The following is a 22,817-nucleotide window of genomic DNA, read 5'->3' on the forward strand; positions in this document are numbered from 1 at the left end:
TGAAATTTCGGCATGTGATGTATTTTAGTCTGTGTTGGTCATCGGTAGCCCAGCAGTTATAGATTAACGTACATCATTACAACTAGAAATCCTATTTATACAAGCAATACATATAAAAACCCAGGATACAATGATTAGAATAGTGTAGAAGCTTCATGGCAGTAGATCACTACGTTGTGGGAAACCTCTGCTCCTGAATGGAGTAAATCTATAACACGAGGCCGATCTCATCATAGAACAGAAGTTCCTCCTGGTTCTTTATATTTCTGGGGAAGTCGACTGAGTACTTATAATACTGATGAAAAGAATAAATGGCCGTGTATAAGACAGAGAAGCTGTTTGACCGTATCCAACTTGAAGAGAAAGAGATGTCACTTAGTTGATAGATTTGTTGCCATATCTGTATTTTATCTGTTAGATGTTGAAGGCTTTGATTCCCTTGTGTCAACTGGAGAGAAACTTAGTCCTCCTACTGCTTCAAGGCCTAAATCCAGCGGGAGACGTCCACCTTCCCAGTCTCTGACGTCGTATGTATGTGCCGCAATTCATGCTCCACACAACTAAATGCTGCTCATGACTAAGGGACGGCCTATAATGCAATCTACAGAAGTGTCCTACAGAATAGGAGACCTGAGCGGCAGGGATCACTTTACACCACTGACAGACCCAGCCTTACACATTCTTCTCATTATTCTGTTTGTCCTGGTTATAAGTCGTCACTCTCCTGAACCCAGCTGGTAAATGTATAGACACGTGCAATTTTCAAGGAGTGTAAAGACTTCTCATGAGTACAGATGCCTTAAAGGGAAGGTGCCATCAAAAAAAAATTTTTTTCAACATTTGCGAAAACGTAAAGTATTATTGTTTTGATTCGTTTCTCCGATATTATCATATTTTTTTAATGGAGTAAAATATGAAAAATAATTTAAAAAGTTTGACATGTTCCACTTTGAAACACTAGGGGGAGCCGCTACTGAAATTTGGCATGAAAACCTTGTGTAGAGCTGGCATGCATTACGACTGCTGAAAATCTGGGCTGGATTTGCTCCATGTCTGATGTCTCCTCCTCCCCTCTCCCTTTCTGGGTGTTTACAAATGGATAAGAGACAATGAAGTTTAGGAATTAGGATCTCTCACAGTGAGGAGCCATTTTGTTGTAGACACAAAGTGATACCAACACACAACTACATGCAGATCCTTATGCAGCAAGGTCTGATATTAGGCTATGTGCCCACTTTGCGTAAATTAAGCAGAAATTTCTGCATCATTTCCGCATCCCCCTGCTGCGGGAAAGCACAAGCCTAATTCACATGCGTTTTCCCGCAAAACACAAGCGCAAATCCAGCGTTTTTGCATGCATTTTAGCATGCACATTGTCAAGAGCTTTCCAAGCGATATTAGCATCACTTGGAAAAGTGCTTGACAGGTTGGTCACACTGCATAGTGCTTGACAAGTGTGACCAACTTTTTACTATTGATGCTGCATATGCATGTAAAAAATAATAAGTCTCCTCACCGCTCCTCCCCGGTAGCTTTGTTCCCATAGATACAGAGCGGCAGGACCTGTGAGGACCTCACGGTCACATGACCGCAGCGTCATCGCAGGCCGTTGCCGCAATGCATCTCTGGGTCCGGAGGCAGCGGCGGTGAGGAGATTGTGGGCTGACAGAGGGTAAGTATATTGATATTTATTATTTTCATTATTTTTTTACAACAGGTTTTATGGTACCTGGGCCTGGAGGTGAGTCTCCTCTCCTCCAGACCCGGGTACCATACACATATTGAAGCGCACAATATACACATGGTGGGCATGGACATACGCATAAGGCGGCGATTACTCCGCGTAACCGCAAAATTAATGGACATGCTACGTGTTTTTACACAGCGATAATACGCAGCATGTGCTCATGACTTGCGTTCTCACATAGGGGACCATGGGGGGCATATATACTAGCGTTTTTCAAGTCTTTGCGCTGCGTAATTTACGTGAAAAAAACTCTTAAACGCTATGTGGGCACACAGCCGTAGACACATAGTGATACCAACACACAACTACATGCAGATCCTTATGCAGCAAGGTCTGATATTAGAGCGTCAGCTCTGCGGCCCAGGCCTGGATATACAGGAGTATATAGTACAGAGCGGTCACTGAGGTCTGATATTAGAGCGTCAGCTCTGCGGCCCAGGCCTGGATATACAGGAGTATATAGTACAGAGCGGTCACTGAGGTCTGATATTAGAGCGTCAGCTCTGCGGCCCAGGCCTGGATATACAGGAGTATATAGTACAGAGCGGTCACTGAGGTCTGATATTAGAGCGTCAGCTCTGCGGCCCAGGCCTGGATATACAGGAGTATATAGTACAGAGCGGTCACTGAGGTCTGATATTAGAGCGTCAGCTCTGCGGCCCAGGCCTGGATATACAGGAGTATATAGTACAGAGCGGTCACTGAGGTCTGATATTAGAGCGTCAGCTCTGCGGCCCAGGCCTGGACTGAATATTGTCCTTGTGTTCTTACTATTTATTTTGTATATAATGTATTTAAATGTTTCAGTTTTATTTAGTAATTTGCATTTTCATTATTAATGCAAATATAAAGGGTCGCTGGTCATGTGACCTCTCATGTTATGGATTAGGTACCAGTGACAAGTAACAGTAGAATAGTGACTGCAGTTCTGGAGGTGACTGAAGGATAAGACGTGCTGTCTTATTCTTCAGTCACCTCCAGATCAGAATTCACTATTCTGTTACATGATGACACAGAATAGTGAGCGCAGCTCTGGAGGTGACTGGAGGATAAGACCAGATGTAACAGCAGAATAGGGAGTGCAGCTCTGGAGGATAAAACCAGATGTAAAACCAGATGTAACAGCAGAATAGTGACCGCAGCTCTGGCAGATAAAACCAGATGTAACAGCAGAATAGTGACCGCAGCTCTGGAGGTGACTGGAGGATAAGACCAGATGTAGCAGCAGAATAGTGACCGCAGCTCTGGAGGATAAGACAAGATGTAACAGCAGAATAGTGAGTGCAGTTCTGGAGGTGACTGAAGGATAAGACCAGATGTAACAGCAGAATAGTGACCGCAGCTCTGGAGGATAAGACAAGATGTAACAGCAGAATAGTGAGTGCAGCTCTGGAGGTGACTGGAGGATAAGACCAGATGTAACAGCAGAATAGTGACCGCAGCTCTGGAGGATAAGACATGATGTAACAGCAGAATAGTGAGTGCAGTTCTGGAGGTGACTGGAGGATAAGACCAGATGTAACAAAAAATGAATACAAAAAAAACAAAACTGCGGCACCTTCACTTTAATGCTGTGAAAATAAGAAGGAAGCTGGGGATGGAGGAAACTCAAATGGTCCCAAAGGGTAGACTATAATAAAAAGCGCAACACAGCACTTAGCTAACATATTAGTGTTGTTCTCTAGTCAATTCATTTTCACTAAAGAAGGGGGCTGGAGGCAAGGAACCTAGATGGAAGCCCCACATGACCGGGAGGGGACAGGAGGGTGTAATTTGAACTTAAAAGGATAGGGATTGGATATAGGTTGAAGGGCGGGCATTTGAGGGGGGGGGGGTAGATAAAGCAGAAAGGGTGGGGTGAGAAACGGTCAGTTCAGAGAAGAAAGCATTGGAAAAGTCCCAGAGACAAGACCATTGGAGAAAGTCCTTTTGTGTGAAGACACTTACCAAGAATATGGAAACTGTAGATTCCTTGAGCGCAAGACTGAGGGAGGCTGCAAGATCCAGAAGTGGAGGGTGGCTGGAGTCCCAGCTGTCTGGATTGCTGGGGAGTGATGGGGCAGAAGCACCTCCATCGAGATCTGGAAGGGCCAGCAGGAGGACGAGGCCCCCCGTTAGGATTTCTCCGGACACGGTTAGTGCGGGCAGCAGGCGCAGGCCGCGGAGCCCCTCAGGGGACCCTGCGTCCGGTGAGCGTGTTGTTGGAACTCCCCGTCAGCGTGCCCGCCGCGGCAGGAATCCGCCTAGCCGCCCTGCGGGCTCCATCTGCAGTGTATCGCAGTCCTCAACTGAAAGAACCCGGTCGGCTGTGCTGCGGCCTGCTCCGGTGTCACGCCGCAATACCAGGGCCCGGGCCGCGCCAAAAGCAATGCCCACGATACAGCCACGTCAGCTTCCGGTGGGCGGGACATCACCGGAAGTGCTAGCAACGTCACTTCTGGAACCGGCATCACGTGACGGGGCTACTTCGGAAGTCTTCGACGGAGATATGCACACGCCCCCCAGTTCAAGAAAAGGCACCAATTCAAAGCGCCGTGACCACAGAGGACGCGTAGCGGGGGGAGCAGCAGAAGGATCATTTGCACGGCAGGTACACGTGGCGATGCTCCAGTCGGGGTGCCTGCTAGAAACAATGGGACAGGGATGCAGCAGCAGAATTTCACGGGCAGGCAGCGGCAATTTGAAGATCTGCTGCCTGGCTCGATGCAACACATTCAAGGCGGTGGAGCGGCGGGCATTAGCACTGGGATGCCTGGCAGTCAAACTTGGAACACGACAGGCCGGACACGAGAGTCGGGGTCTGGAAATCAAGGAAGGTCACGGACGGCAGGAAGGACCAGAGCCAGGATTGACTGAGGATGAGCAGCGGAGACGGCGGCGAGTGCTCAGGTCCCCCCTGGTGACGAGGAGGACAGGGGCGCGGGCCTTGCGCTGCAGCAGGAGTCGGACGGATCGGAGAGTGGGGAGGATAGAGGTGAATCCAGGCGTCGGCAGGACACAGGAATTTTGGCTGGCAGGGACACAGCACCTGCGCAGCTGGGTGAGTTTGCTTCTATGTCTTGTTTGTCGCCCGCTGGGTCATTACTGTATGAGGGAGTTGATAGGCAGTCGGCGGGGCCCAGCGGGCAAAATATTAGGGGAGGTTGCGGGTCTGATATAATGGGTCTTAGAGACATTTTGTTTAATATGTCGCAATTTTTGGCTAGAATAGATAGTGGGGGGAGTTAATCAGGGTGGATTGGCATCCGCGGCAGCGACGTGGGTGCCTAGTCAACCGGTGTCTTTGCAGGTGGGAAGCGAGATGGGCAGGTCGGGGGTCAGTGCAGGCATTATACCTTCTGGGGTATCGGTTTGTGTGCAGACAGAAAAGGACAAGGCGGATAATGTAAGACTGGGCGATAGGGCAAAAGGGGAAGTTTATGTGTGCTTTGAGGGGCCGTTGGGGGCACACCTAAAAAAAGAGGTAAAGGAAAAAATTTGGCGGGATGAGTACGTAGAGATTTTTTCCCTTCTTCCATTGGAAAAGTTTAACCTGGATAAGGGAAAAAGGGATGAGAGTAGAAAAGAGGAGGAGGAGAAGCGTAGGTGGAGGTTGATTCCTCAGACGTTTGTAAATTGGTTACAGGCTTTCGCAATATTGGCTAGTGTTATTGGGGAGAAAGCTCCTGATAATTGCTCAGGCTTATTCTGCTAGCTTGATGCTATCGGGGAGGCCCAGAGGACTTACGGGGGTCAGGCGTGGTTAAGATATGATGAGCAATTTCGGCAGAGAAAAGCAGTCCGACCGGAGATCAGATGGGATCAGAAAGACATTGGGTTGTGGTTGAGGGTTATGGCTCCAGTGAGGTATGGGCAGTCCTTTCACGGGAACAACAGTAGCGGGAATCAATCAGCGGGACATGGGGGAGGTAGTAAGGGGGCGCAAAACATTAAAAAGGAAGCGGGAACTTGCTGGCAATTTAATGATGGCCAATGCAAGTACGGGAACTCCTGTAAATTCAAGTATGTGTGCTCCCATTGTAATGGAAGCTCACATAGAGCATCAAAATGCTTTAAGAGAGGAAAAGGAAAGCCGTCGGTGGTTACCGGTCAAGGGGGTTACTCCGGTGAGGGTTCACGCGATGGCCCCCTTTCTAAATAGGTATCCGGATCAGTTGAAGGCTAAAGTTATTGAGGATGGGTTTTTGGATGGTTTTAGAATACCAGCTCCTGATCATGTAGTCCCTTTTTCGGTTAAAAATTTAATGTCGGCTCACCGTTATCCAGAGGTGGTTAAGACGAAGTTAGCTAAAGAGGTTGAATTGGGCAGGATGGCGGGACCGTTTCAGGAATTGCCTAGCAACAAGGTGATTATTTCACCGTTAGGAGTTGTGCCCAAGAAAGAGGTGAATAAGTTTCGCTTGATTCAGCATTTGTCATACCCTAAAGGGCTTTCAGTGAATGATGGCATTGCGCAGGAGTTGTGTTCGGTCCAATATACATCTTTTGATGCGGCGGCACAATGGGTACGGAGGTATGGGCCAGGCTCGTTGCTAGCTAAGACTGATATTGAGTCTGCTTTTAGGTTGTTGCCAGTTCACCCGGATAGCATCCCGTTGTTGGGATGTTTTTGGGAAGGGGAGTATTATGTTGATAGATGTTTGCCAATGGGTTGTTCAATTTCGTGTTCTTTGTTTGAAACTTTCAGTAGTTTTTTGGAATGGGTAGTGAAGGACCTGGCTTCTGTGAAGTCGGTCATTCATTATTTGGACGACTTCTTGTTTATAGGTCCCCCGCAATCATTGTTGTGTAGGAATTTGTTAGGTACTATGGAGTGGGAGGCAGAGCATTTTAGCGTACCTTTGGCAGTAGAAAAGACGGAAGGCCCTTGCACAACCCTAAGTTTCCTGGACATTGTAATTGATACTGAAAGGATGGAGTGTCGGTTACCAGATGATAAATTGATTTTGCTTAAACAGGAGGTCGATAGGATCGGGAGATTGCGCAAGGTGACACTGAAGGAGTTACAGTCACTGTTAGGGCGTTTGAATTTTGCAGGCAGGATTTTGCCAATGGGTAGAATATTTTGTCGCAGGTTGGCTGGAGCAACAGCAGGAGTGCGGGCTCCGCATCATTTTATTCGCTTAAATAAAGAACACAAGGAGGATCTGAAAGTTTGGAAGTTGTTTCTGCAAAATTATAACAGAAGATCGTTAATACAGGAGGAGTTTTTGAACAGTTATGATTGTGAGATATTTACGGATGCTGCAGGAGGTGCTGGTTATGGGGCATACTGGAAAGGGCGGTGCAGTGTAGGTGAGTGGCCGAATTTGTGGAAAGAGAGGGGTCTTACGAGGAACTTGGCATTTTTGGAGTTGTTTCCTATTGTTGTGGCGGTGAATATTTGGGGGGAGTGTTTTGCCAACAGGAGAATTCGGTTTCACTGCGATAACATGGGAGTTGTATCGGTCATCAACAGTTTGTTGGCCTTGTCGCCGCCTGTGATTAGGTTGCTGAGGGAACTTGTACTTTGTTGTCTTAAGTTGAATGCTTGGATTACAGCAGTCCATGTGCCAGGTGTAAAAAATTCCATAGCAGATGCCTTGTCTCGTTTTCAGTGGGATCGTTTTCGGGCACTAGCACCAGAGGCAGAGGACGTGGGTCAAGAATGCCCTTCGCGGTTATGGCAGATGGTTATGGAGGAGTGGGACGGTTAATACAAGAGTCTATCACAAGGCAGACCTGGGCATCATACGAGGCATCGTTGCGAGTATGGCAAAGTTGGATTCGGGAGTGGGGTGGAGTGGAGAGTGAGGTAGATAGAGAGACGGCTGTGTTGTTTCTGCTGGGAAAGGGCGGCAAAGAGCGGATAGTCGATTTCAAAAGTTGGCAAGTTTGTGGCAGGATTAGCATTTGGTTTTAAATTGCTGGGTACGAAGGATGTTACGAAGGCCTTTTTGGTGAAGCAAGCTTTGAAGGGCTTTAGGAAAGGAGGTAAAGTGTTGGATAAACGTAGGCCGGTAACCTTTAGTATCTTGGAACGTTTGGGTTTGGTAATGGATAGGATTTGTTGTTCATTTTTCGAGGCCACATTGTTTAGATTGGCTTTTGCTTTGGCATTTTTTGGTGCACTAAGGGTAGGTGAATTGGTGGCACTAAGCAAGAATAAGGTTGGGGGTTTGTTTGCTGAGGATATGAGCGGTCGAGATGGGGGCATTGAATTTTGGATAAGACGGGGGATGACAGATCAATTGGGCAGAGGAAAACGTGTGGTCTTAGGTGAGGTTAAGGGATCTTTGGTTTGTCCTAGGACATGTTTAATGGCTTACTGGCAGGTTTGGTCAGGGAGGAAGGGCCCATTATTGTGTCATGAAAATGGTGAATTTTTATCGCGTTTCCAGTTTATAGCAGTGTTTAAGAAGGGTATTGCTGAGTTGGGCCTTAGCCCTGAGGTATATGGGTCACATTCCTTCAGAATTGGCGCGTCATCGGAAGCGGATGGTTTGGGGTTAGGCAAGGAAGTGATAAAACGCATTGGGAGATGGAGTTCCGATCGATACCTGTCTTATGTAAGGAATTAGGCATTCGGTCTAATGTAATTATCTTTTGGTTTTAAATATTTTTGGTTGTCTTGTTGCAGGTGGAGTCCCGTTGTTAGTGTGGATTATGGGGCACTCTTTTGTCCACTGGGGGGCACTGCGGGCGGACGTGAGGCCCGACGGTAGGCAATTGGGCTTCAGCCGAGAGCAAGCCATGGTTCTGTGGTTGGGTTTCCGAGGGATGGTGTGGAGAAGAGTACTGCCAGAGTTCCATAAAGCAGCTCATTTGGATCGGGCATCGGATATTTTAGTGCTGCACATGGGAGGGAATGATTTGGGGGCTCGACCGGTCAGGGAATTGATGAGGGACATTAAAATTGATCTTTTAAGGCTATGGAGATCGTTTCCTGAGGTGTTGACTGTTTGGTCTGAGGTGGTGCCCAGAAAAACATGGAGGGAGGCCAGATCATTGAAGGGAATTAATAGGGCACGTATAAAGTTGAACAGAGCCATATCAGCTTTTGTTAACAGGAATGGGGGAGTAAGCGTACGGCATCTTGATCTGGAAGCGGGAGTTGGAGAATTTTGGGCAAAGGATGGCGTGCATTTGAATGATATACGCATCGATTTATGGGCATTGGCCATACAAGGCGGGATTGAAAGGGCTTTGGCGGTGTTGGGGCGCTCACGAGCCTGAGGTGGTCAGGGCTGTTCGTTTGTGGCGGGGGAGGGGGGGGGGGTTGTGGCCAAATTCATCCAAAGAGAAAATTACAGGTGCAGTGTTTTATTTGGTATGGGTGAAAAGGGGAGGGGGAATGTGAACCATGGAACCCGGGTTGGCCGTACATGGTCAAGAAGGGGGCTGGAGGCAAGGAACCTAGATGGAAGCCCCACATGACCGGGAGGGGACAGGAGGGTGTAATTTGAACTTAAAAGAATAAGGATTGGATATAGGTTGAGGGGCGGGCATTTGAGGGGGGCGTAGATAAAGCAGAAAGGGTGGGGTGAGAAACGGTCAGTTCAGAGAAGAAAGCATTGGAAAAGTCCCACCCACCCCTTTTTTCGGTTGTTTGTTAGTTTCTTTTAAATTGCATTGGAAAAGGGCGGGTTTTGTAGGAAGAAGAACAGGGAGGTCTAATAATTAGGGTGTATTAGGAGGGGTTTTATATATATATATATATCTATATATATATATATAAAAATTTTAGTGATGTGTTAAGATGTCTTTGTCACAGTGGCTGGCGGGGGGGGTTGGGGTTCTTGGAGTTGGCACGGAAGTGTCGGTAAAAAAGGAGATTATCAAGTTACAGGCATTGGCTTGATTAAGGGGGGTGATCTGGCATTTTGGTTTTGGGGGCTCTGGACGGGGTTTTACCCTTGGAGCTTTTGGTGCCCTTGAGCTGGCGTGGTACGGCTGAGGGTAACATGGTGGTTCAAGTACAGTTTGGTTTATGCCAGATCAATTTTTTAACTCCAAGAACCCTTACCCTTGTTATTATAATGTTTATATGTTTAATATTGTTGTTTGTTAATAAAACGGCCGCTGTGGCCAAATTTATCCAAAGAGAAAATTACAGGTGCAGTGTTTTATTTGGTATGGGTGAAAAGGGGAGGGGGAATGTGAACAATGGAACCCGGGTTGGCCGTACACGGTCAAGAGTCTCTTTATAGCTGTGCTGGTAAGAATGGAGATGGCTGGCTTATTACGCATCTTCTTGTCATGTAGGAAATATTGTTACATTCAGTATACTTTTATTCACTACGATCTTTTGTAGTCCTCCCTTTCCAGTCCTGATTTCTTTGACTCTCCAAGTCCAGAAGATGACAAGGATGATATCAATCACCTGTCACAGAGACCTATAGACTCATCCAAGAAAGCCCCACGTAGTCTTACATCACAGGTAAGTAAGGGGAGCGTGCTCTCTGTTGTGGATCAATACAATTAGGACTGGGAGGGTTAAAAGTCAATGTGTAATCTTACCATGGAGGAAAGGTGTAGATGATCCATGCTTATCGGGGAGTATAGCAATATAGCTGCCTACTGTAGCTGCTCTATTTCCTGCTGCGCTGATGGTCCCTAATGTCACGGGTGTACTCTCTTCCCTTATAAAAGCTAAATAAGTAATTGTGGGAAAACCTTTTTCTAGAAGTAGATTTTTACCATTTTATCATAGATTGCATGCTTTAAGGCATTGTCCAACTTGACTAAGTTATTACCCATACATGGAATGGTGATAATTTGTTGATTAGAAATTATCAAAAAGATTTGTAGGACCCTAGTCCAGCTGCCATATTGGTAGTCCATGGCTGCCAGAGCAGAGCCCTGTGAACCTCCTCCTACCTGCTGGTGTTCCCAGTGTCTCTTCTGATCCGTAGGCCTGGCTCACTGTCATTGTTCTGGTACAACGCACACATGACACTTAGCCAGGCCTGCCGATCAGAACAAGTGACGCGCCCCCTGGGACATATTCCTTTTTGAGGGGAATACCCGGCACCGGATCAGATGGGGGGTTGTAGTCTCCGAGCGGCTGTGACCCGGTCCCGTGCCCAGGGCGTCAAGCTCAGTGTTATGTGGCAGTCTTTACTGATGTTATTAAAGTTCGTTTTGTCGACTACGCCACCCGTTGTGATGCGGTCACTGTGGCCGCCGCTGCTGCTGGGTCCGCTGAGGCTGATGGTGGGTGCGCAGCTTGGTGGGATAACCCCCAACGGGAAGGGTATAGCCTCAGAGGGGACAGGCGCAGAGGATGGGGGTTGTGGTGGTGCGGTGCAGCCGGTAATGATGACAGACTCGGGTTGTGCAGTTAAGGGTCTTTACTTACTGCAGTTGTTATACGGGTCACTCTAGCTCCAAGTGACCACCCGAGCCGTGCTGCGACCACCAGGTCCTGGATCCGGCCAACCCCCAAACAAGTCCGGAGCGTGGCCCTGAGCTCTCTCTCTCTCTGTCCTCTCTTCAGCCGTCCCCACCAGTGATTCACCTAAATCCAGCTCCCTCGGGCCTTCTGTTGGGCAACCTTTGGCCTCAGGTTCCCTGACCCTCCGTGTGGTGTGCCTTCAGGGTGAATGTAGTGGGTGACCGTGACAGACACTGCCCACGGTCTCCGGTCTCTGGCTGGGGAATGTCTTTACCCCCACCAGCTTGGGTTCCGGTACCCTTCTGCTGACTCCTCACCCGGTGTTCTTATTTGGGTTCTTGGGTCCCTTCTTTGTCCCCCCTCTGGGTCTTTCTGCACTCCACTCTCTCTCCAGGGCTGTTGTTTCTTTCTCTCTCTTGCTGCAGGCTTGTCCTCTGCATCTGACTTCCTCTCTGCGTCTGACCCTGATCTTTGATGGTGCCCACCTTATATACACCCTCTATGTGTGAGCTCAGGTGACCAGCACCCAATGAGCTCCTAACACTACCCAGACTGCTCCCCCTATCTGCCCCTACACTACATGGGATGTTCCTCCCCCCTCCCACTCCAGCCAGGAACAGGCTCGGTCGCACCTGCACATTTCTAAGTGGGAGTGCCGTCGGCCTGCTCCTCTGGAATGGGATGTATGTAGTGCATGCAGTCTATCTGAGCTCAGTTCCACACTCCTTCCTTACCCGGGAGTGGAATATCACACCTCTGGGTTGAGGTGCAATACTCCTGTAGCAGCCGAATCCTCAGGGTGCTACACAAGCACCAGGGATCCTGGCCGTTAAAAGGAGGTTCACAGAGCTCTGCTCCGGCAGCCATTGACTACTGAAGTAGTCGTTGAACAAGGATCCCGCAAATCTTTTTGATCATCTCTATTGCAGATTGCTTGAGGTCCCACTGCTGTGATTACCACACTCTCAAGATATGAGCACAGCACCACTCCATTCATTGTCTGTGGAACTCTGGCAGGCCATAGAAATTGAATGGAGCAGCAGTGCACATGCACAGCCATCATTCAAATCCTGTACATAGGTGGTAACTTGCTACTTGGGACAACTCCTTCAAAGGAATTATCCTACAAACGAGGTGCGGACATATCATTGGTGCAACCTATGGGGCCGCACAGGGGCCCAAGAGATAAGGGGGCCCATTTCTACCTCCAAAGCAGGTGCAATTTTGCATTCTTAGGAGCTCTTGGACTGCAAAGGGCCCATATATTGTTCTTGTACCCGGGCCCTTTTCTGTCTGTATACACCAGTGCTACAAACAACAGGTGATTATATGATGATGCAGGGTCCAACTGCTGGGAGTCCCACCAATCCTGAGGACTGTATTTCACATGTGAATGGAGCATTAGGGCATATGCATGACCGCCGCTCTGTTGACTGCCTATGGCACAGGTGGTCACACATACTGCTGTTCCACAAAACCATAGAAGTGAATGGAGCTGTGGTCACACACTGTGGTGCACTGCTGCTCCATATTGCAGAAATAAGACCCCTGTTCTCATGACTGGTGGAGGTCCCAGTGAACAGACCCCCAGTAATCTTACATTTATCCCCTATCTAATAGATAGCTTATGCTGCATTAGCCAAGTCAGCTCTGTACCATCTATGGGGGTCACTGTATACATTAGAATATTAAATGAAAGTGTTTTTTTTGTGTTTTTTTTCTCTTTAATCAGAGCATTGCCTATGACTGAGCTGTAATTGTGGCTGCAGTTGTGCCTGCATTTTCTTAATATCTTTCAATAATGAAGACCACCTAATAGCACATATAATACCGCTGTATTTAGGCAATGATTTACCAGCATATGGGAAATATTCATTTATGATTACTACATGTGTTCTTTTAATAATAACAGTTTTCTGTACATATTCAGTGTATTCCTGTCTTGTAGGTACCAGAGAACAGAGCTGCATTGCCCCCCAAACCAGGAGGCTTGATTTCAAGTGTTAGTTTCTCACACGGCGCTCCTGGAGCCCCATCAGCATTTCACATTGTCACCTCAAGTAGTCACAGGTCAAACTCTCCGTCCTTTGGTAGCTCCGATGCAAGACACACAGTTGAGCATGGCCAGTCATCACTAGAAGAGCTGCAGGCACAAGTCAAGGAGCTTCGAAGCATCATTGAGACAATGAAGGACCAGCAAAAGTAAGCTTTATTATACCAGATGCCGGCAGCCGGGAATTAAAGGACTTGTTCTGATTTAATGTTTTTGTGTAAAGTTTCAAAAATGTCATGGATGACTTTTTTATAATGTGCAAACCAAATGAATGGCTATCATGTCATACATAGATAGCCCGAGTCCACAAGATGGAGAGCCACTGCTTGTCAGGGCTCAAAAAAGAGGTTCCCTGGAGGTTGTCCTCTCTAACAGGTTTTCCTGATGAAAGAAACTCTTAAAATGTCATGATACATTGTATTATTTATGGAGTATTTGTTTATTAATAATTAATCCATACCATTTTTTCCCTCAGCGTGAATTCAGTCGGAGCTTATTTTCATCAGATCGGTGCTAAGAGACACTATAATTGTCACAGTCAGTGATTTCCATCTGGCTAAAAGAAGAATGTGCAAAAGACGAAAAACAAATCTGCAATTATGTTCAAAATATCAATTTAGCAGAGAATAGGAAGTAATTAACACAAACTATTCACACTCATCTAATAACAGCCTGTAATGGATGTTATAAGACTTCATTCAGCACATTGGAAGCAGACAATTTTGCTATACGTTCAGAAAATGGACCTTTTCTCTAGATGGATCTAAAGGTGCAGTGAGCAAATGTACAGCCATATACTTAGGTCCATTTACTATTAGCTTCCAGCATTAAAAGAAATGAGTTGAGATGCTGTTTATGACAGGGCAGAATAAAGCCTCAGACTGTGTGACTATATGACTATATTTTTGCTATAGTTTTTCATACTTTTTACATTTAGTACATCCCAGTTTGCAAGTTCCGTGAATGTACCTATCTTTCTTCTGCTGGTATATAGTGAGATCCACTGGGAATCTAAAACATTGGGACAGTGCTCTAAGAGGAGAAAAAGAAAAATGAGATCTTGTACAGTACAAGGTGTAGAAAAGGGCTCCCCAACCTGTGGCTCGCAGACCTATAATGTGTGGCTCGCGGCTGTGTGTCAGCTTGTTGCCTTAGCACCATGTCTAACAAACAGATATGAAGAGCAGGTCTCTAGTTCCTGACGTTTGTGGATAACCCCATACAGAAGAGCAGGTCTAGATGCACATATATAAGAGGTTGTCCACTACTAGGACAACCCTTTATCACTCTGAATGTTTGCCCTCGTTAAAATAAAAACCCCTGTCCTCACCTCCCGTGCTGGCGCAGTTCCAGTGGTGTCGGCACTCACGTTCTGGGGCTCTCGTGCGGTTATGTCACGTGAGCCCTGCACCATATCAATACTGGTGTCCTAGTCCTAGTAGTGGACAACCCCTTTAAGAGTTGGAGAGATAAATGAAGTCTGGAGATGAGACTGGAGATAAGATGATACTGCTAGTTAAAGGGTTGCTTGAAGTTGGATGCAATAATGTGGTGGGAGTGCCTGCTGCGAGAATACCGAATATGAGTGCGGTGAGAACCCCTGTATGTAAGCACACTGCCTTGGTTTTATTTCTATGGGGAAGTTCTGGCTGTTATTATACCAGTAATGGGGCTCTGGGTGTAACTACTGTGGGATAGGGAGCGGGATCTGGATGTCACTAGTCGGGGGGCTCTGGTTGTTGCTCATGACCCTCTCTCAGAGCTGAATGCGATTCCCAAGGTAAGAAATGTTGGGGATCACTGATCTAGAATTACTCAGGCCTGAGTGCAAAGGGGGGGTAGATTTCTTGATGGTAGTGACTGTAGACGTCACTATGGTGGAGCATTTGGGACAGACTAGTTCTTTCTTGGTAGTGAAATTCTGGGATGCATGATATATTATAATCTATACAATCTGTGAGTTCTATTTGCCAACGATAGGTAGCACCAAAGTAATTAATTTCAATAATTTAAATGGATGGTCAGTGGAACAAAAACGTCTTTATATTTAGTGCCATATTAAAATGCGAGAAGGATGGAGTAAATTGAAATATAAGACAGTGGAGTCTCTTGGCTAATGTGATGTAGTGTCTGAAGCAGGTCGTATAGTCACTGAGCATATCACCAGACCAGCAATAAGGAGCCTGGTGTATCTGGCAGCAGAGTAGAGGAGATGATAGGGTAGCACATGTAACTATGGCACAGCAGGGATTGACCTAGGTGTGATTATAGTGGACGCACATAAATACATAACTGATTGGTTCAGTTGATTCTCACTTGGTTGCCTGAGTCTCTCCTGGAGATGAATACTGTGTCGCATCTCCTCCTAGGGATCCAGTACAATCATCATAGTGGGTAATCCTTTTGTGGACTGTCACTGCCATGTCTCCTCAGAACCTGCCCCCTTGGGTATTTCCAGCCTCAGAGGTCTCGCAAGCCAAACAAACCAAACTCCAACCCAAAGATGAAGGGTTTTTTAGGTGGTAGGTGTAGGTTGTACCACTGGTATCTTGCAATGGGGTGAGAGCTCAACTATGAATTTGAGGCTTCAGCATCAGAATTATTCAGATCCTGTCCAGACTAGGCTTGAAACATTGGTCCATGCGTAAGCAGTAAATTCATGGGCTCTATGCTTAAACATATGTAGGCCTAGGATTATTAAGAGGCTCGATGTGGAACCCAGGATGATGTGTCCACATCAGCTGACTGTTATTTTTTTATATATATTTGTTTTTTTTGCAAATGAGCATTTGTCATCTGAACATTTGTTGCTTTTCTGGTGAACATTTGTCTGTGTCCAATATAAGCACAGGGTGATATATTAGATGAAAATTATCTGAAAATAAGATGCTTCTCCCTATGTATTATTCAGTATATGCAAAGAAGACTGTGAAATAGATAATCTGTGGAGCACATATCATCTCAGATCTCAGCACAGCTTACCCCAAGCAGTATTTCAGGAGTCAGATTCCTACTCAAACTATTTGGTTATTCGGATTCTCCACATGTTTCATTGTCCTTGTTCTTCACTTTGCCGCCTTTTAAAGTATAGTTTAGTATACTCGAGGTTACCCCAGAAAATTAATTCCATCGTTCTTGTATTTTTATTTTAGAAAAGAAATAAAACAATTACTGTCCGAGCTGGATGAAGAAAAGAAGATTCGTCTTCGATTACAGGTACACAATATTTGACTTGAAGCCCTTCCGAAATAGTAGTTTGGAAATGTATGCTGTAGTTGTGCTCTGACCACAGGTTCCAGTGATATGATAAAAGTCTGAAATTCTCAGAGTCCTGTTAGTACATCATCAATCATAGGCTTACTCATTAAAACGGTGTAAAGAAAATCCAGTTGTCTTTTTTCAATAATATACTTTTTATTAAGGGATGTTTTACAAAAGAAGGGAAAGGGAAAATAAAATATGATAAAGACAGTATAGTAGTATTACAACAGTTACATCATCCTAACAAAACTTTTAACTTGGAGGAAAAATCTGGAAAAGGATAGCCGGAGAGGAAGAAAGGAAAGAAAGGAAGGAAAGAGAGAGAGGAATGGGATGGGGAAAAAAGGGAAGGACGAATGAGGAAAACAGGGGAAAGGGAGGTGAAAACAAAATAGATCATCTATAGTATAAATCCTTGTTATGGCATCACAGGATTTCAGTTTAATTATGTTAAAATAATAAATGATTTGTATACTTTCTGGCTAAAAGATGTTATTTGTTTGGAGAGGTATTCTTATTCAGGGAAAAGTATCCAGTATCCAGATCCAGAAAGACCATATAGAATAGTATTTCTTAAGAGAGCTGTTTCTTAACGCATAGGAATGTTCTAAAGAATTGTGAACTAACATCTTATCTATAATTTCTGAGATAGTAGGAACATTAACTGACTTCCATTTAGATTCAATAAGTAGCTTTGTTATAGCCAATATATGAATGGAAATATGTTTTATCTTCTGTGGGAGTAAATTTGAGTCAAGAGATAGAAGGGCTAGTTGTGGTGAAATATTAACTGTAGAGTTGTTGATTTTATTCAACAATTTAAAGATCTCTTTCCATATTAATGCAGCTTTAGAACATGTCCAAAAGATATGAAATACCGTATTTTTCGGACTATAAGACGCACCGGACCATAAGATGCACCTAGGTTTTAGAGGAGGAAAAAAAAAAATTAAGCAAAAAATGTGTTCATGATGCACTTTTAAGGGGGAGGGGGTCTTCTGCTGACACTGGTATAGGGGTAATGTTCCCCAATTCTGACAATATCCCCCATCCTGGTATATATGTCTCTCCCCTTCCTTTTATACGTGGTCCCCATCCCCATCCTGGTATGCCTGGCATCCCTCCATCCTGGTATGCATGGCACCCCTCATCCCTATCCTGGTATGCATGGCACCCCTCATCCCTGTCCTGGTATGCATGGCACCCCTCATCCCTGTCCTGGTATGCATGGCACCCCTCATCCCTGTCCTGGTATGCATGGCACCCCTAATCCCTATCCTGGTATGCATGGCACCCCTAATCCCTATCCTGGTATGAATGGCACAGCAATCCCCATCCTGATATGCATGGCACCCCTAATCCCTATCCTGGTATGCATGGCACCCCTCATCCTTATTTTGGTATGTATGGCCCCTCATTCTAATCCTGGTATGTATGGCCCCCTCATCTTTATCCTGTTATGTATGCCGCCCTCAGCGTTATCCTGGTATGTATGGCCCCCTCATATTTATCTTGTTATGTATGGCCCCCTCATATTTATCCTGTTATGTATGCCCCCCTCATCCTTACCCTGGTATGTATGGCCCCCTCATCCTTACCCTGGTATGTATGGCCCCCTCATCCTTACCCTGGTATGTATGGCCCCCTCATCCTTATCCTAGTATGCATGGTACCCCTAATCCCTATCATGCTGCACATTAAAAAAAAAACACTCCTACTCACCTTTCTTCTCTCCTCCAGCGCTTCATCCTGCCTGCCCACTCTGATCTCTCCATGTGAGCCACGCATGGCGTCACTACCATGCGCAAGGAGAGATCAGCTGCCGGAAGTCACTGCTCCCAATGCCGGTACTGTGTGCACGGGGAGCAGTGACTTCATGCTCCTTCATAGCCGACACACAGCGTAGCCGCGCTGCGGCTCCTGCTGCTGCCGGGCTACCGCGTGATCCTGCTTATTAAAGGGCATGAATATTCACCCCCTCTCCATGCCCATGGGCGTGGAGAGAGGTTGAATATTCATGCCCTTTAACAGCGAGCACAGGCAATTCTGGCAACAGCAGGAGCAGCGCTGCGTCTATACTGTGTGCTGCTAGTAAGGAGCGTGGGGAGCACTGAATATTCATTTTCTTTAGCAGCGGGGACAATGTAGGCTGCAGCGGGCGGCTGCTGCCTCCTGTTCCCCGCTCCTCCACCGCTGCTGCTCCCCCCACACCCCACATATATATACAACCCCCCCCTCCAACATTTGGACTATAAGACGCACCCCCCATTTTCCTCCAAAATTTTGGAGGAAAAAAGGGCTTCTTATAGTCCGAAAAATACGGTAAGTTGGCTTTTTGTCCACAGTATCTCCAACATGAATCAGAGTAGTCCACAAAGGCTTTCTTTAGTCTGGCTGTACAATTCCTCTTCTGGAAGATTATGAAAAGTTTTTAGGGAGAGGAAGTCTATCATTGATTCGTTTTCTGCTATTTTCTGCTTTGAATAATAATATTCGCTTCAGAAGAAGCCTGGATATTTGGTAGGGCAATTCCCCCTTTTATTTTTGAATAGTAACATTTTTGCAATTCTCTGAAACTTTTTTTGCCATCTATAATTTGACAGTTGTTTATGAAGAGATTTAATCCATATTTCTGGGACTAGGATAGGAATTGTTCTGAAAATATATTGTAATTTTGGTAGTATAATCATTTTGTAGATAGTAATCCTACTCATCCACGAAGTGTTAGATTTATCATAGTTGCCAATGCTTATTTGGATTTGCTTTTGCAATATGTTTAAGTTCTCATCTAGGATTTTATGTAAAAGGTTAGTGAATTTGATTCCAAAATAGCGATTATGGGATTTTTCCATTAATTTTGTAAATTGATAATCTAAGAAAAAAATTAACATTTTTGATTTTTTTGGCATTTATTTTATAATTGGAAACCGCTGAAATTTCTTTGATATTTTGGGTAATAACTCTTAGTGAGTTGATAGCGTCAGTAATGGAAATGAACGTGTCAACCGCAAATAAACTAATTTCATGTTGTCTAAAATTAAGTGGGATTCCCTTTATGAGGTCGTTGGTTCTGGTAATTTCAGCAAAGGGTTCCATTATGAGATCAAATAAGGGTGGAGATAATGGACTTCCCTGACGTTTACCATTAGTAATAGTAAAGGTTTTAGAGAGTAAATTGTTAATTTGGATCTTTGCTGAAGGGCATGAATAAAGAGCAGTAATAGTTTTAAGAATTTGTTCTTGAAATCCAAATTCGTTTAAAGTGGCGACCATGAAATCCCAGTTGATGCGAACAAATGTCTTTTCGGCTTCTAAAGATAGTAGTATGGAAGACAATTTTTGTTTTTCCACATATATAAGTAAATTTAAAAGTCTTCTTGTGTCATCTGAGGCTTGTCTTCCCTTAATAAAACCCTACTTTATCAGAATGAATTAGTATAGGCATAATTTTGTTTAATCTTTCAGATATTAGCTTAGCGTATATTTTCAATGTCTGTATTTAGAAGAGATATCGGCCTTTGGTTCGACATCTCCTCAGAATTACTATTTTGTTTAGGTATAACAACAATGGTGGCTATTAGGGATTCATTTGAGAATAGGCCATTGTTGGTCGTTTGATATAACAGAAGTTAGGGGGTTAGAGAGATGATGTCTAAATAATTTATAATATTCGGTGGGTATTCATCAAGTCCGGGGGATTTATTTTCCTGCAATTTCTTGATGTCAATATCAGTTTTGTTAGTAGAGAAAGGGGAATTTAATCATTTAATTTGCTCTGAGTTTAATTGCGGGAGTTCTTCTGAAAGGAAATTATTTATTCATTTAATATTTAATTGGGTAGTTTCTTTGTCGTCTTTCAGATTGTATAGGGAAGAATAAAATGTAGCAAATTGTTCCACTATAGCTTGCGGGTGTATGTAGTTGATTCCATCTTGGATTTAAGTTCAGCTCTAAGACTTATTATGGCAAAGTGAGTTTTTTTCCGTCGGATTTTGTTGTTGTTTTGCCACTGCCTTGCTAATCTTTTGGGTGATTTTTTTTATATATTTTCTTTTGTTTTCCTTTTGTGTTGTGCATTGAGTTGGATAAGGATCCCTCTAAGTACTGCCTTATGGACATCTCAAATACTAGTATTTGCGCAATAAAATAATGATGTAGCCACTTATGGTTAGACCTTTAAAATGAATTTACTCTGAGGGTCTACTTTTCTTCCTTGTTCTGGATTGTGACCATTCTCGGACATATTCCGTCCGTCCTTTGGGTCTTGAATAAGGTTGGCTTTTCCATTGAAGAAGACTATGAGTCTAGCAGAAAAACACCACTATACGAAATGTTATTCGCTCTTAAGATGCTAGTTATGCCAGCAAAGGATTTTCCTAGCATATCTCTTTTGAGAAGTCCAGAAATATTTTTATTGACTGGTAAGGAGGAGGTAGATATTAATTTTTCTTTAGATAGTCCAGAAGGCGACCGGTCCTTAGTCTGGAAGAAATGTATTCTCGCAATTGCTTCTCTTGAAGTGTCTCCTGACAGAAAACTAGGTTTTGGTAGCCTATGGGCTCTGTCTGTTGTCAGTTCTGCATTAGGAACCGATGGTAGTGTTTTATATATTAAGTCTTTAATATATGGAACCATTTGTGACGGGGAAACATTCTCAAGTATTCCCCTAAATTTTAGATTGTTCCGCCTGTTGCGGTCCTCTAAATCTGTAAGTTTTAATTTTAATGTTTTAACTTTGCTTTTAAGTAAACAATGATCCTTTTCCAAAGCGTATTGTGTGCCAGATATGGGGATTTTACTTTTTTATTTGTGTCATTGATTTTCTGATTAATATCTTTTCAGTATTGCATTTAGGCTTTGGAATCCATTGACCATAATTATGTTCAGCTGTTGAATGAAAGATGAATGGAGGTCTAGCAAGTATTTTTCTGATGGAGAAAGATTAACAGGTTTCTCTTTTATTAAAATTGTGTTTGCGTTGTCACTATATCTATTAATGGGTATCAGAATAGGAGACATATCAGGAGAAGTTGTATGGTCCCTTTTAGGTCTATGTTTAGAGGGGGTCAAATTGGGAGATATGTCCACTGAACCATCATCTGTTTCAGATGAGTGTAAGTCCTTTTTATTATCATTGTTACCCTTTATGCCACTTGCCTGCTTCTTTCCTTTATTCCTTGTATGAGATCCACCTAATGTGAACGATGTGTCCATATTAATAGGGGCAGTACGGGAAGTATATGTAATAATATTATCAGACAGTTCCTCATCTTTGCCTGTCATCATTTATCTTGGAGCTGCGCTGTATGCTCAGTATCCAGAAGCTCTGCTATTAAACAGCGTGATTGCGGCGCGTTGCTAGTGTCTGTCAAGAGGGGATTCTCCAAGTGCAGGGACTTCTCCTGAGCTGGTAAGTAGCCCGGCTTCTGAATGACATTGGCGCTGCCCGCTCTGTTGCTGGCACGGCGCTCCGTGTCATTAGTGAGGCGTGCGGTGCTGCTCCGGGGTAGAGGGAGTTTACTCACTGCTGCTCTTCAGTGATTCCTGTCAGCGCTGGGCTTTTGCTTCCCACGGTGAGTTCCTTTCTTTTTACCTCAGGTGGAGGTAGTGGTCCCATTGGATCTTGATGGTGGGCCTCAGAGGTGGGTCCAGGACTATCTTGAAGGTCCAGGGGGTTCTTCTTTTCTTTGTACAAGAAACAGTTGTTGCTCTAAACATTCTCTATCCATTTTTATTCCAGATGGATGTCAATGAAATTAAGAAATCTCTACAATCCAAATGAGAACAATGGACATGTCACAGCCCACATCAGAAGTCCTACAATCATGAACTTTTCTTCCCTCCAAGGCCAAAATACTTTTGGTGCCAAACGATCTAAAATTTGCCTCAAACGCGACAAGCACAACAGCCGTTCACCTACCAAGGACGCCCTGGTGACTTTTCTAGCTCTCACCCACGTGAATATCGGTGGACTCCACGTTGTGCTCAAGTGTTCCTCCTCGAAACTGCGCATGAAGGAAACTCCGGCAGTTTTACTTCAGAGTGGTACTTTTTTATGATATTTTTCCATGAATAAAGAGTATTTCCAATTGTCTGTTTACAAGCTTTATAATTTTATGGTTGTTTTTTCTTTCCTTTTTTATTACGTCTTATATCTTGGATTTTCTGAAATCTCTGTGCAGCTGAGTAACCCTTTCCTGTCCTTTCTGTTACCTTCTGAGACATACTATATGGGTTTGGATCTCTGACTGGAAACGTTCATGTGCAAAGTACTGTTCATACAATGTGATGAAACGCTTTGCTTTTCACTGTACTTTACGAATGTGTTCCCTAAGAGAGAAAAGTATGGCGTTTACAGATAATTTGTGCCTTTTTTTAAT

At 44.6% G+C, this 22,817-nt stretch overlaps 1 protein-coding gene across 1 annotated transcript; it reads left to right on the forward strand.

Annotated features, from left to right (window-relative positions):
- Positions 1–311: 311 nt before the first annotated feature.
- LOC141220805 (SH3 domain-containing kinase-binding protein 1-like) lies at positions 312–22,219 on the forward strand. The gene is made up of 6 exons (XM_073666407.1): positions 312–345; positions 419–531; positions 10,041–10,166; positions 13,072–13,325; positions 16,329–16,392; positions 22,178–22,219. Exons 1-6 carry the CDS (start codon positions 312–314, stop codon positions 22,217–22,219), a joined length of 633 nt encoding a protein of 210 aa, XP_073522508.1.
- The last annotated feature ends 598 nt before the right edge of the window (positions 22,220–22,817 follow it).

This window comes from Phyllobates terribilis, unplaced genomic scaffold (assembly GCF_046119375.1).
Source record: "Phyllobates terribilis strain yellow unplaced genomic scaffold, ASM4611937v1 Scaffold_304__1_contigs__length_2301189, whole genome shotgun sequence".
Classification (NCBI taxonomy): domain Eukaryota; kingdom Metazoa; phylum Chordata; class Amphibia; order Anura; family Dendrobatidae; genus Phyllobates; species Phyllobates terribilis.